Below are 15,810 nucleotides of genomic sequence, written 5' to 3'. Positions count from 1 at the left end.
GAGGAGTCAGTCTGAAAACTGACCTAGTATGTTGCTATTTATAGCTAGGGGCATTTACGACCTATTATTTACTCTATTTATTTATTTATTATTTATTATTTTATAAAAATAAACTTTATTTTATTCTCTATCAAACAAATAAATAAAATATCCTTTTTATTTTCTCTCAAATCATTATTTTAATTAATAATTATATCTTCTTATTTATTTATTTATAAAATCTCATCATTTTTTTTAAAACTCTATTTATTTATAAATAACAATTCTTTTTAACCTAGTTTACGAAAATTGAGATGTTACAACCACATTGCATACAGGTTTGAGTCTTAGCTTAACTATTGCATAACGCTTGCTAATTGTTTATTATGAAATTGATTTGTTATTATGTCTTGATCGGATCGTGTGATTCATGTGTAATGTAATTGATGATTGAAAAGTGAATTTTAAATGACAAAGTGGTGGAATTACGTGAGTTATGTTTAAGTAAGTTATATCTCATTTATATGATATGTATATCTAGTTGTTTTGTTTCTCTATTAGCTAGAAATGTGATAACTCACTCCCCGTGTGCTATTTGTGTTTGGATCCTGTGATGATCTCGAATCTTGTGTTCGTGGAAACAGATGATTAGGTGAATGACTATGAAGAATCTCATGCTAGAGGACATGGGAACACAATGCTCTGATAGGATGTGACATTGGGATATAGATTTCTATATTAATTGCCTGAAATCTTGGACGGCCTTCTTTTGAGCCGAGATGATTTATTATTTATTTGGACAACTTTTATTTTGATGTTAGAAAAGTGAATATGAGCCTTTTATGCTTTTGAAAGGCTTGCATTTAAATGTGTTTTAAAAAAGAAATTTAATTAATTTTAGATTCTTGTTCCTTTTATTATTAGTACATATATGTATGGGGTAGAGGGTATCACAAGAGAAACGATAATGGTTTAGAATTTCCTGATCCTTCTATGATTCCAACAAGTAATGTTTTTCTCATATGCCTCCAAACTGATTTTAGCCATTTATGATTTTTTTTGATAAATTTGGCTATGACTCTTTCTCTAATAAGTTAGGCAGCTTCCTTTTAGCATCAACAGAAGTAATATTGCAAAGTATTCAGAATTGCAAATCCTCACTAACTTTCGAATAATATTAGTTATGCTTGTTTATGATCATCCTATGAGCTCTAGTTAACTATTTTCAATAAGTTTCATAGTTAAGCTTATGAACAAGTTCTTATCTTTTATAAGAGTGTATTGAATACGTACTTAACTAAATTGTTTATCCAAATGCAGAATTAAGAGACTTTGAAACGTTTTGGCATTTGATTTCTAGCTTGAGAATTGAGATGGTGACATATTCAATCTACATCATGATCAAGACTAAGTAAATAAACACTCCGTGTGAAAGTTCTCAAATTCATTTTCTGGAGAACCTAACTGTACTTAAATGCATCAATAACATATGTAGGCACATATATCCAAATAATGACATTTAACCCTCAGAGAAGTCCTCTCAACAACATTTTCAAACCGTGTGAAGTGGAATCAATGTCCTTTCATCACAAAAGATTTCTCCCTAGTACATAAAGAATTGTGTCCCATGAATATCCATTTACTTGCAGAAGAATATGAATATGCAAGGAATCCAAATTATAGATCCTATGATCAACATGAGAAGTTCCTTTCGCAAATATAAACTTAAACATAAATTTGAACAGCAACTATCAAAACAAGATTGGAAAGTAGGTCTATCCAATACATTGACTCAGAAAAATTTTACGTGGCAGAAGTGTAACTAAAGCTTGTATTATCCTCTTACCTCCTCTGGCATTAAAGGACAAGCCGGCTGTTTAGTCTTGTCTAAGCTGGGTTTACAGAGAGCTTCCCCCAGACAGTCCCATGGTTCATCATAAAATAAAAATTGTGTTGAATGAGTTCAATAGGTACATCCTTGCAAAGAATTAAAAAACAGCGAAGATATCATGAAAAGCTGAGAAGGTTTCATTCAATTAGAGGGATTGACTCATCATGTACCTTGAAGAATTCAGCACAACCATGATATGATAGAGCATCTCAAGTCATGCAAGGATCAATGGCAATAATAGGGTGACAAGGAGATTGAAACCTATTGTTATTCCAGGAGTTATATAGAAACCAAAGGCAGAAGAACAAACAACTTGACAAATGGGTGACAAAATGAAGTTCTCTTGCCTCTGCAAAATCTAAGCAGCAAGATCCAGGACTTCCTATTGGAACCGAAGGGTGTGAAAAGCTACTGGATATCTAAGTCTCTGATATTCTTCACAATAAGGTGGAAGAAATAGCCTAAAAGGACAAGGAAGAACCCATAGTAAAAGTGGCTTATACAATAATATAAAAGAAACTAGATAATAAAATTAGCCATGTCAGTTCATTAGGCAGATTAGAATTGAACTTTCATTTCGCATTTGACAAACAACATTAATGAAACAACAACATAAACTCCTACTATTTTAAGCAGTACAATATTTTACACCAAGATAAAATGGAAAATTACAACAACAACAATAAATGCCTTATTCCACAAAGTGAGATCGGCTGTATGGATCACGTGATGCCATTAGACTCTGTTAGAAACCAAATCCTTAGAGATGTTATTTGCCATTAGATCCTTCTTCGCCACTTCCTTCAGTGTCCTTCTCGGTTTTCCTCTCTCCCTTTTCACAGGACTAAAAGCCATGCGAAGATGGAAAGCTAACCAGAATAATATCCTCTGGGATTCAGGTTAGAGTGCAATGGATCAAGAACCCTTATAGGACCCCCACAGTCTTCTGCATGAAGGACTCTGCGACACAAGTTAATTTATTAGCTCAGATTATATATGAAATAGAGAATTAAAAAGTAAACACACAAAAACAAAGTTCGCAAGCTCGTTAATTAATTACTACAAATGCTAAGAAGCTAAATTGAATATTGAACAAAAGTCTAAGATTTTTTTTTTCATATGGTACCAGCATACTATTATTACATTTGTTGATTAATGTGGGTTCTCAAAGATGGATTTCGATGATAAGATAGTGATTGAGATTTTAGAAACTAATACCTAGTTAAGTATATTTGGATTGAAAAAAAGATTTGAAAGAAAAGGAGAATCTTCTTAGATTATCTTATAACTATGTATCACTACTATCGAAGTGTGTTTGAATTGGTGTTGGGGATAAAAGTAAACTTCTTAAAAAGTAGTTTTAGAGCTATAGGGTCTCAAGTAGGGTGGTTGAAAGTCATGCGCACTTGCTTAATTGTTGGGTGCTCACAATACCTTTTGTCTATCTAGACATGCATACTGGGACAAATCCTAGAAAAGAATATATATGGTCACCTATCATGCAAAAGTTTTCTAAGAAGTTGGCACTTTGGAAACACAAGTTCATTTCCTTGGGGTATAGAGTATGTTTATTGAACTTTGTTTTATCCTCTTTATCTCTTTTTTCTTGTCTTTCTTCAAAAATTCCCAAGGTAGTGCGTAGAAAACTTATGGAGATCCAAAGGAAATTTTTGTGGGGGGAGGATTGGAAAATAAAAAATAACATGGGTTAGGAAGGAGGATCTTTGTAAAAGTAAGGTGAGTGGGGTATTAGGAGTGAAAAACATATATCATTTTAACGAGACTTTGTAGGGATAATGGAGATGGAATTTATTCCATCAAGAAGGGGGTTATAGTGTGATGTATTAGACTCCAAGTATGGGGGTGGAAACTTATTTTGAGTGAGGAAGAATTTTCTTGGAAATCTTGGCGATGAAGAGATTAAAAGAGAGTGTGTGGACGAAATACGTAGAGTGTTGGTTTGTTTAAGTGAAAATTAGGGTTTGGGGATAAAGTGAGGTTTTGGCTTGATGAGTTTTTCGATTTAAGAAAAACTGTATTACTAAAAACGTGAACCAAAAACTAATTTTTATGAGGGGTAAAAATCAAGAAAACAATTATTAAAGAATAAACATAAAATAAGAATCACAAACATATTTTAGTCCATAATTTATTTATATTTATATTGGTGAGCAATAAACAATAATAAATTGATATAAACATATTATAACAGAATAAGAGGTGTTAAATACTTTACCTTTCATGGCTGAATTTGGAATTTCCTTTTCATTGTAACCCAAAAGATAATGATTGTTACATATATCCAATCATTTATGTGGTTAAAGAACTGGAAATAGGCATGTCTCCATGAACTTTTTATAATTAAAGTTCCACAAACACCACAAAATCCAGCACTAAATCCCAACCCAAGACTGATGTAAAACCCAATGTCTACAAGTTCATGCTCATCTTCATTGCTGTCACTTTTATCAATTATTCCATATGGTGGGACCACATCCTCTGAGCATAGGTTTGTAAGTGGTGGGCCACAAAGCCCAATGTTCCCTGCATATGAAGCGGCAGTAAAACTTTGTAGTTGAGTGCTTACTGTAATTTTTCCAGATAAGTTATTGAAAGACAAGTTCATATAACTGAGAAAACTCAAATTTGAAAAACTTTTTGGCATTCGACCATGGAGATGGTTTCTGGACAAGTCAAAGGTTTCCAGCATTTTCATGTGACCAATGTCGTTCGGAATGAATCCTGTGAGATTATTTCCAGAAAGATTTAAGCCAATTAATGCCACAAGTTTTGTTATACTTTGGGGTATCCCTCCAGTTAAGTGGTTATCAGAAAGATCAATGATTGTCATAAGCCCAAGATTCTTCCAGAATTCTCTGTTTTGTCCTTTCCATGCTAACATTACTGTTATTTCAATAGAAGGTAGACTTGATGTATCATCGGAATATCCATCTCTGAAATATAAAATAAAGCTTCTTTGAAACTCCATATTTGACAAAGCAGCTATGCGGCTGAGGCATTGTGGTATTTCCCCTGTAATATTATTTGTAGAGAGATCCAATACTTGAAGAAACAATAGATTACATAGACTTGTGGGTATGCTTCCTTGGATCTTGTTACCTCGTAGACTAAAAACAATTAAATCAAGCAAGTTGTGGCCGACCCATGTTGGTAATGTTCCTTCAATTATGTTATCTCCAAAATCAATGACCATGTTGGTAATGTTCCTTCAATTATGTTATCTCCAAAATCAATGACTTTTAAGCTTTTACAAAGGGTCAAAGATGGAATTTTGCCAGAGAAGTTGTTGTTATTTAAATGCATTGACTTAATTTTTCGTAAAGTACCAAATGACTTGGGTATTCTCCCTGATAAGTTATTGTTTTCCAAATTCAAAACTTCCAAACTTTTAAATTTCTCCCAACAATCCGGAAGTGACCCTGCTAGTATGTTACTAGACAGGTCAAGAAAAGCTAAAGATACTGGCGATATTGCACAAAGGGAAGATAAAGACCCTGAGAACATATTATTTGAGAGAAGTAGAACATATAAATTGGAAGAAAAAATTGGTAGTGAACCAGACAAATTGTTGAAACTAAAATCCAATATATTATTTCTATCCCTTGTATGCTCTGTTTTTATACTCTCTGATGATTTTGGTAAGACTCCACTAAGTTTATTATGTGAAACATTTAAGTATGACAAAGTTGAAGAGATGTTCCAAAACCATTTAGGAAATGAATCTTTGATACCAGTATTAGAGATTTGCAGCACCCTTAGTTTTCTTTGATATTTGAGCCACGTTGGGAATTGAGGTCCCAAAATGCACGATGATGCAGATAACCACCCCAATTGGAAAGGTGGAACCCAATTTGGATCCAAGTTAAATGAAAGTGAATTTCGACTTACATCCAATGTCTTCAATCTTGACAGGCCTGACAGATGCGCTTCACTAATGCTACCATTCAACTTATTCGAACATAGATACAAGTGCGTCAGATTAGAAAGTTGTCCAATAGTATATGGAATTGGCCCACTCAATTGATTATGGGAAACATCCAAATCTTCAAGACTCCGCAAATGATCAAATGATATTGATAACTGCCCAACAACATTGGTATATTCAAGCGATAGTCTCTTCAAGGATGAAAACCATGAAAAATCCGGAAGTGGCCCACTACTAAATGGGTTGTGGCTTAGATCCAACTCCTCTAAATCATGTTGTGCAGAACATGATTCTGGTAAGTAGTCACTGAGTTGGCCAGATAATTTGTTGTGACTCAGGGACAACCTCTTTACTTGACACAGAGTGATGTTTGCAAATCCATCTGGAACACTATGCAAAGAATTGTGAGAGAGATCCAGAGATGTGAACACTTTGCTAACATTAAGCACCCATGATAGAATTGAAGAGTCTAATTCATTTGAGGTAAAACTGATGATTTGGAGAGAAGTGGAAGAATTCAAGTGGGAAATAGATTTAGGATTGACTTGAGGTAGCCTACAAACATCTAAATAAAGCTCCAAAAGAGAAGGGATTCTACTTATTGATGATGGCCAATCAACAACTCTACTTAGATTGACATTTGAGAGACCAAGGTATCTCAAATTAGAAAGGTGAGAAAGCCATTCAAGGCCATTTGCAACCAAATTATTATTATCCCGAAGATCAAGATTTTGCAAATTAGAAAGGTTTGCCAGAGTACGAGGAACAGAACCAACAAATTCATTCCCTGGAAGTTTCAACTCTATCAATTGAGTAAGTGAACCAATGCACTTTGGAATCTCTCCTTGTAAATCATTAAAACTGACATCTAAGAAAGTGAGATGCTGCAGTTCACATATTGAAGAATCTATCTTACCTTCCAATTGTGCAGAATAATCAGAAAATTGGAGATCCAATCTGTTTACCCGGCCAGTTAAATTATTGCATGAAATTCCTTTCCATTTGCAACAGTCTTCACCGCTCCACGAAGATAGAATGTGACTTCCATCAACAAAACCATGTTTTAACTTGAGAAGCGCTTGGTTGTCTGTCTCCACGCACTTGTTCATATTGGAACTTCTAACACATAAAGAGATACATAAAACGGTCAGCACACAGAAGAGACTGAACCTACAATTAAACATGGTGATCAACTCAAAATTTCGAAGAAAATGTAAGGGGATGTGTCAATTGAATTTTGAAGTGAAGTTAGGACAATTTATAGACAACAATTAAAAGAAACTAACATGAAAGTCCATGAAAAATGTTTAGTTACATGACATCACTATTTTTGTTTATTGCGATTTTAGTTTGTTATTATATTGAATTATTGATGATGGTACGTGTATAATATTAAATCAATGAAAATCGTCCCTTGTATATATTAATGCTACCCGATTGATCACTATAACTTTAAGTAAGCTAAACATAATTTAGCTGAGGGGCAATAAAACAATATGATTTAGCCGTATCCTTTCAGTCATTAGGCTTTTTATTTGTTGTCTTTGTCAGCTTCGGTATCCGTAATGTAAACAAAAATTGTTTTGCTTCTGAAGTTGATTCACTTTAAGAGTTTGCATTGCGTGTCACAAGGTAAAGCCTAAAATATAATTTTGCCTTAGAACAAATCTTTTAAGACAGTTGGCAAAATAAAATCATTCTTGCGTACATCAATGAAGTTTTCTATTCCTGGATATCTAAGAGTGCGTTTAAATACATAATTTTAATTAAGGAAAGTAATTTATCAGAGAATTTAAATTTTTTTAATCTAAAATTCATTATTTGGATGTTTTTTATGAAAAATTTAAATTTTTAGAATTTTAAAACAAATTTTAAACAATAAAAATGTGAAATTTTAATTTCCTTCTAAAAGGTGAGAAATTAAAATTTTCTTCTTGATAGAAAGAACTTTTCAAAACGTTCACTTATTTTCTTTGTAACCTCCATCCTCTCTTCGACCTGAAAATTTCCGAAATCTTGTTCTCGAACTTGTAACTCTTCCCTCAAGCCGATGATACTCTTTTTCAAGAAACACCGTCTGAACTCACGGAGCGTCGATCAGGTATGGGCATAAGGGAATACGTAGAACTACACCCACTAGTTAGGGGAGTAGTCATCGCTATCCGTCACGTGGTAGAGGTGATCGCCAATGCGGAGGGTCTGGGTCATGCCTTGCGTCGTTAACTGAATGTTGTGGTTGGGTGCAGTGATGTACGCCGCCATGTTCCGGTTCCTCTGCGACTCCTTATGCCACGTCAATGTTCTTTTCTTTGGAAGCACACAAACCGTATTTTCTCTTCTCTTTGCATTCATTTTCTTTCACCTTGGCAATTTTAATTTTTTTTATCCAAACACAAAATTTTAAGAATAAAAGAATTTCAATTGAAGTATTTAAAATTCTTAGTATTTAAAATTTCTCAAAATTTTTAATTCTCTCTTCCAAAAATTCTTACGCAGAATCAAATTAGACAAACAAACTGAAAAATTCTAAAATATTTTTTAATAAATAAATTTAAACATATCGATCCTATGCTATTTATAATGTTTTATGAGGAGTACAACATCAATATTGTTTTTCTAGTAGCATAAAAGTCAACGAAAAATGGTTACTTGCGTCAGTGTTTGGTTTATTTTGATTTAAATTAGTTTATTATTACATTGATGATTGTACGTGTCTAATATTAAACCAATAAAAATCGTCCCTTGTATCAATTGTACACGATTACTATCGCTTCAAAACTTAATTTAGCTGAGGGGCGAGACTTGTGTGCAATAAAATAATGTGATTCAGTTGCATACTTTCAGTCATTACGGGTTTTAGTTTATTTGTTGTCTTAGTTGGCTGCGAGATGGATGGTCAAAGCACATACAATATCTACAAACGTAAAACATATCAATAGTCAGGTGTAATAGAATATCAATATGGTCAAGGAAAAAACTTGAATTTTGCCTTTGAAGTTATATAGAATTTCACTTGTGTTGGGGTGTAAGTGAAATTTTAAAGTATTGGGATGAAATGCAATGAAATGAAAGAACATGATGCTCAGGTTATGTTTGGATGGTCATAGAAAATAATTTAAATTGATTTGATTCAACGACAAATTAAAAAGGCAGAACCTAGAAGATCAAGACTATCTCTAAAGATAAGTTATTAAAGTCATATATTCCTCCTAAAGTGTAAAGAAAGGATCACCAAATGTATGTGGTTTCGATTAAGTATACAAAGATAATTATTAACGATTTTCTTACAAGGAGCGCAAAAATGTAGGTGTTAATATCATATATAGTTAATTTGAATAAATTGTACAATTGTTGTACGAACCTTATAAAACGACTGTTGAGTCGAATTAAAATATATATATAGACACAATGGTAGACACTTTCCTTAACGTGTTGGTGATAAGGTTTTTGTGTGATCTTCGTAATTAGGGAGAAACAATTTAGACAAACACTAAAAATTTAGAAAGTTGTTTATTTTATTAAAATAAGTATTTTTAAAAAAATAAATTTAAACAAATTGATCCTATACTATGCTATTTATAATGTTTTATCAGGAGTACAACATCAATGTTTTTTTTTCTAGTATCAATTGAACTTGCGTCAGTGTTTGGTTTAAGTAGATTTTAATTAGTTTTGTTATTACATTGATGACCATATGTGTATAATATTAAACTAATAAAAATCGTCCCTTGTATCAATTGAACTCCATCACTATCGCTTCAAAACTTAATTTAGCTGAAGGGCAAGACTTGTGTGCAATAAAATAATGTGATTTAGTTGTATACTTGCAGTCATTACGCGTTATATTTGTTGTCTTAGTCTGCTGCGAGATGGATGGTCAAAGCACATACAATATCTATAAACGTAAAACATATCAATACTAAGGTGTAATAGAATATCAATATGGTCAAGGAGAAAACTTCAATTTTGCCTTTGAAGTTATATATATTTCCACTTGTGTTGAGGTGTAAGTAAAATAAATTTATGTACTAGGATCAACTGGAATGAAAGAACGTGATGCCGAGGATATGTTTGAATGGTCATAGAAATGGTTTAAATTGATTTTGTTCCATGATAAATCAAGAAGGTAGAACTTAGAAGGTGAAAATTATCTCTGAAGACTAGTTATTAAAGTCATACATTTCTCAAAAAATGTAAAGAAAGGATTATCGAACACATGTTGCATCGATCAAATATACAAAGACAGTTATCGATGATTTTCTCACAAGGAGAGCAAAGATGCAGGTGTCAATATCGTATATAGATAATTTGAATAAGTTGTACAATTGTACGAATTTTGTAAATTGACCGTTGAGTTGAATTTAACTATAAATAGACACACCGCTAGACATTTTTCTAGTGTAAAATTCTTTGTGATCTTTGTAATTAGGGAGAAGCAGTTTAAACAAATACCCTAAAAAATTTAAAAAAATTAATTGTTTTATTAGAATAATTATTTTTTTAACAAATAAATTTAAACAAGCTGATCCTATACTATGTTATTTATAGTGTTTTTTGAGGAGTACAACATCAATGTTTTTTTTTCTAGTAACATAAAAGTCAATGAAAAATGTTTGCTTGCGTCAGTCTTTGGTTTGTGTAGATTTTAATTTGTTTTGTTATTACTTTGATGATCGTACGTGTATAATATTAAACCAATAAGAGTCCTGCCTTGTATCAATTGTACTCGATCACTATCGCTTCAAAACTTAATTTAGCTGAGGGGCAAGACTTGTGTGCAACAAAATAATGTGATTTAGTTGTTTACTTTCAGTCATTTCCTGTTTTATTTGTTGTCTTAGTTAGCTGCGAGATGGATGGTCAAAGCACATACAATATCTATAAACGTAAAACATATCAACAGTAAGGTGTAATAGAATATCAATATGGTCAAGGAGAAAACTTCAATTTTTCCATTGAAGGTATATATAATTCCACTTGTGTTGGGATGTAAGTAAAATTTGTTAAGCATTGGGATCAATTGGAATGAAAGATTATGATGCTGAGATTATGTTCAAATGGTCATAGAAAAGGATTTAAATTGATTTGATTCGACGATAAATCAAGAAGACAAAACTTAGAAGATAAAGATTATCTCTGAATACAAGTTGTTTATGTCATACATACCTCGAAATGTGTAAAGAAAGGTCATCTATGGCATGTTGTTTTGATGAAGCATACAAAGATGATTATTGACGATTTTCTGACAAGGAGTACGAAGATACAAGTGTCATCATCGTGTGTGTATATATATATATATATATATATATATATATATATATATATATATATATATATATATATATATATATATATATATATAGTTAATTTGAATAAGTTGTACAATTGTATAAATCTTGTACATCGACTGTTGAGTCAAATTAAACTATAAATAGGCAAAACGGTAGAGATATTTCTTGGTTACGATGATCACATAGAAACATTACACTCTACAAGAAAAAATGACTACCAGATACTCGGATGAAGTATATGTTCAAACCCATTCTTTGATGCAATCTACAATTTCTGTCATTTATTTTCTTTGATCAATTTATATTTCATGTAATTCTCTTCTATATTTCTTATCCAAACTCTATACTTCTTCTAATCTTTATTTTTTCTCTAAAACTTTCTGATCTTTACTTTCTTGCAATTTTCATAGTATTTCTCACTTTAATTTCATTTTACATTTCATCAGCACTCTACTTTTGTGCAACTTTTCATTATCATGCATTTGAATTCAATTTACTTTCAAAACACTTTGTTTTACAAGTCTTTTGATCTAATTTCATTACCACTTAATTTTCTTTAATCGAATTTGATTACATTTACTAGTTTTAAAAAGCATCTAGATTATCAAAAAAATTATATACTTACTAGAAAACTATTTTCGTGATATTGATCATAACAGCCTTTTCGGTCTATAATATGTTAATTTATTGATTATTAAAAATCATTCTTGTTATAAATTCTAATCATCAAAAAGAGTACTTTTGATAATAATATAATAATACGTGGTTCTGTTAAGAATTTATGTTTGTTCGACTTATCTCATATTTCCTTTAGTTGAACATCATATTGACTCTAGTTTAATAAAAAGGAACTCATAATTATGATTATGTCCCACTAACTAAAATAACTTGTTTGTCATTGATTACAATCAAGAGTGGATGATCAATTTATTTACTTTCAATTATCAAAACAAATTTCCACCTTAAATAAATTGGCACGCCGAGTGGGATGTTGCCATTTCATAATATAAACTAGTGTAAAGGAAGACAGTTAATGAGATTAAGAAGTGGTAGCATTATATATGCCAATCAAAACAGTAATTCGATCACAACAGCAATGCAAGTTAGTAGTACAACAACAATCGCTCCTATGACAAATGCATCGAATACAACTATGTCAATGAGCACTTCGAATGTGATCACATTGACGATTGCATCAAATGCTACAACACCAATTTTTACATCAAGCATGTATGACAACTTCTGCACCAGTGTCGAATATGATGAGCATTACTGCTATGCCATTATATTTGAATGCAAATTTAGTATCCTATACAAGACACCCCTCCCTTTATCACCTTAATTGCCCACAATGGGGGCAGGAACTTCATACCAAGGAGATCAAGCATTCAATAAAAATAGTAATGAAACTCCTCTTAATTTGAGGTATCCATGGGTCAATGAAACTCTTCTTAATTTCAGGTATCCATGGGGCATGCCAAATTTGAGACCCCAAGGTGTAGGGTTAGATTCTTCTCAACCTTTCAATGGAATATTTGGGCAAAATTTGATTACTTCATAGAATAGAAATCGAAACCAAAATGACCAGGGAAACACTTATCACAGTGGGTCAGAACAATTACAAGGTTTAGGTAGGAATCACTACAAGAAAAACACCAATTTCCAATGAACAAAATCCACCAATAAGATTGAAAATCTGTTAGTAAATATGCATTTCTGATAGACAAAAATCATCCGTAAAATTCGATGTCAAAAAAATTTTGTCGGTATTCCATCGGTAATTTCCAATAGATTATTTGTCCAAAATATCCTTCAAAAATCACCGATGGACATCCTCCTTCAGTAAATAATCTGTCGGCAAAGGTTGCTTTTCTTTTCGACCTCGGGGTATAGTTTACTATGATTTCCAAGGGATATTTTGTCGGTCATAGTAACTATATTTTTTATAGAATATCCATTGGAAATGGTTAATAAAATTAGTGACAGATAATCCATCAGTAATAGTGGATGCCAGTAATTTTGTCATTGATCTTTTTTATATATTTAAATTTAACCAGTTATTATATAATATTATATACTACTGCAAATTAATATTCTACAATGACGGCATATACAAAACAGTAATAAATTTAAAAGATCATAATTGCATGCAGGGACAAGGCGTTGATCCATGTAGTCGACCCCACCTAATGGGATAAGGCATTGTTGTTGTTATATCATAATTGCATGCAGGGACAGGACCTTTATTATATGAATGTATTAGGATAATCTAAGACTAGAACTCAACAAGGTATTCTTTCATGCAACAAGTTTACTATTTAAGTCCTTCCTTACTTATGACTTACGAGTTTTAGCAGCCACACATTATTCTTGTATGCATATTCATAATCTTCCTAATAGGCAAATTCATAATTGAGTCCGTGACATTAAACAAATCAACCAAATAATATGTGGCATTAAGCTAGTTAAATACCAAATTATAGATAAAACTAGGAACCATTGAAATCAATTCAAATATACCATGTCATAATTAATGCAAGTGCTTCTAAAAACATCATTTCCAGTATACCTCCTATTCGAGACATCATTCCCAATCCAAGCTACAAGTCCAAAAACATATGTTTTTCTTGGATACACTTGCCAAAACATTAAAAGTAACCAGGTCATAAGTTGGCTAATGTAAAATTCTAAGATTCAGAAAAGGGAAAAGCTCAATTTTTAAACTCCCAATAATCTTCATAAGATATTCTATTAAAAAGTTTATTTTTCACCTTTAACATGATGCCACAACTCATGTCCAGGATAGGCGCAAAAACCAAAGTTCCAACACTAAATCAGTACCCAGTATAAGCAAAGAAAAATTAACAAAGAAAATGAAAAATGGATAAAAGAAATATTGCAGAAACGACATCTAGCAAATAGATTAATACAAAATTATCTTGTAGAGATTGATTAGTCAAACGGTATATCTAAATATAACTATATACAAATTATAGAAAGATAAACATATCTGAAATAGAGAATGAAATGATGAGCTCCTTATAGAATACGAAGCTGGATTAAGTGAAATTCTCAATGTATGATAAAATAAGGTATAATTATTAGCTCCTGGTTATAAGATTAGCAATGTTTAAGATGCTAACACATTCATGTAGGATCCCAATCAAAGTTCCAAATGATCTAAAAACATAAAAATTAGAAAACATAGTTGGTTCACCTTTCTTATTTTCTTTAGAATTTTGGTCATTCTAAACTACCTCTCCACTGAGTAATGAAAATTAATGTAAACCAATAAGAAAGTGTTGCAAGGGTTAATGTAAGCAGCCAAGCACCAAGTTTCCCTCTAATAGTTTTCAGTTAATGTTCAAGTTGCAAAGATAGCAGGTTAAAAGATATGAGGAATTCAAACCTGACAAGACATCTTGGATGGCATCTAGTAATATAAAAATGTCAAGAAATGGTGTCACTGAAGAAAAATCTTTTAATTCTAGACTGTCATTGAAAAACTGAATCCAGATATTATGACCAAATCCAAGTGCCAAAACAAAACAGAAACTATTTGAATTGCAGATAAGGATGTTACATTAAATTACAATAATATTCTCTTAATTTGAATTGCAGGAAGTGTTTTCTATAAGTTGTAAGTTTAGAAAATGAAGTTGCTACTTTTCATGTAGCTTCTAAGATCAATAGTCAAAAAAGGCTAGAAAAGTGAAAGGCTGTTAGTGATCATACCATACCATTGCAGCATAGGGCAGAGCTAGTTCATTGTTTGTAAATAAGCTGCAACTGGTGCATCCATAAAACTCAGATCTGACCACTGAACCAAACCACATGCAATATCAATATGAACCAGCATCGTGACTTGTGACCACAAATAAGGTTAACTTAAGAAATCAAACCTCTAGCTCAAGGTACCTGTTAGCTTTCTTCGAAAAAAAGCTCCGAGACATATGTTAGTGATGTTGCCCTGAGCATGAAAGAATGTACAAATTCTTTTTTTTTAAATAAAAAGAAAAACCATAAAAGAGAGTACAAGAGCAAAGTATAAGATGATCAACTAAAGAAAGTAAGAAACCACTAAACAAAATTGAGAAACTAAAAGATATCACATGAAGGAGAATAATCTAGGCAATCCCTCTACATATCCAACAAAGAAGCCATTCTAAAACAACCACTAGCTGAGAGCTTGCATATCAATGGGTTATATTATATATTATATATTATATATTATATATTATATATACATTAAGTGCTGAAATGCCTATTTTTAGTTTCTTGTTGGGAGAGAAGGAGCAAAAGGGTAAGGTTTAAAATGATGTATTCTCCAACAATAACAAGAAATGATCAAAGGAAATCAAACCACAACCCCTTGAAAAATTACAGGCAATTAAGAATGAGAGGAATTCCCAGATAAGTATTATGATATGGCAGTTTTCTTTTTCTTTATCAGTTTTATTTTTAAAAATTTTATGTTTGTCATATACATTTTAATAAAAGTAACATAATTGGTAATATTAAGATTATAATATTAATAACAATATATACACATTTTAATAAAAGTAACAATTTTAATAAACTAGAATACTATTTTTAATAAAAGTAACAGATTTAGAATTTTTAAATTGAAATACTAAGATTATAATAATAATATATACACATAATTGGTAATATAAATTAAAAAGGTCTAAAATAATTATGAA

General features: G+C 31.6%; 1 protein-coding gene across 1 annotated transcript; it reads right to left on the bottom strand.

Annotated features, from left to right (window-relative positions):
* Positions 1-2,428: 2,428 nt before the first annotated feature.
* LOC100781042 (receptor-like protein EIX1) lies at positions 2,429-7,112 on the bottom strand. The gene is made up of 3 exons (XM_014778176.3): positions 5,167-7,112; positions 4,107-5,050; positions 2,429-2,830 (listed from the first exon to the last, which is right to left on the bottom strand). The coding sequence occupies exons 1-2, from the start codon at positions 6,998-7,000 to the stop codon at positions 4,110-4,112; spliced, it is 2,775 nt and encodes a 924-aa protein (XP_014633662.1). The 5' UTR covers positions 7,001-7,112; the 3' UTR covers positions 2,429-2,830; positions 4,107-4,109.
* Positions 7,113-15,810: the final 8,698 nt, after the last annotated feature.

This window comes from Glycine max, chromosome 7 (genome assembly GCF_000004515.6).
Source record: "Glycine max cultivar Williams 82 chromosome 7, Glycine_max_v4.0, whole genome shotgun sequence".
NCBI lineage: Eukaryota > Viridiplantae > Streptophyta > Magnoliopsida > Fabales > Fabaceae > Glycine > Glycine max.
The sequence above is the reverse complement of the archived record's forward strand: the minus strand, read 5'-3'. Positions and strand labels throughout refer to the sequence as shown.

Excerpts from the sequence above, each read along its gene's own strand:
- LOC100781042 (XM_014778176.3), bottom strand. The coding sequence starts at position 7,000 with ATGTTTAATTGTAGGTTCAGTCTCTTCTGTGTGCTGACCGTTTTATGT. Across the intron at positions 5,051-5,166 it reads AAATAACAACAACTTCTCTG|GAACATTACCAACATGGGTC; the intron begins GCAAAATTCCAT and ends ACATAATTGAAG.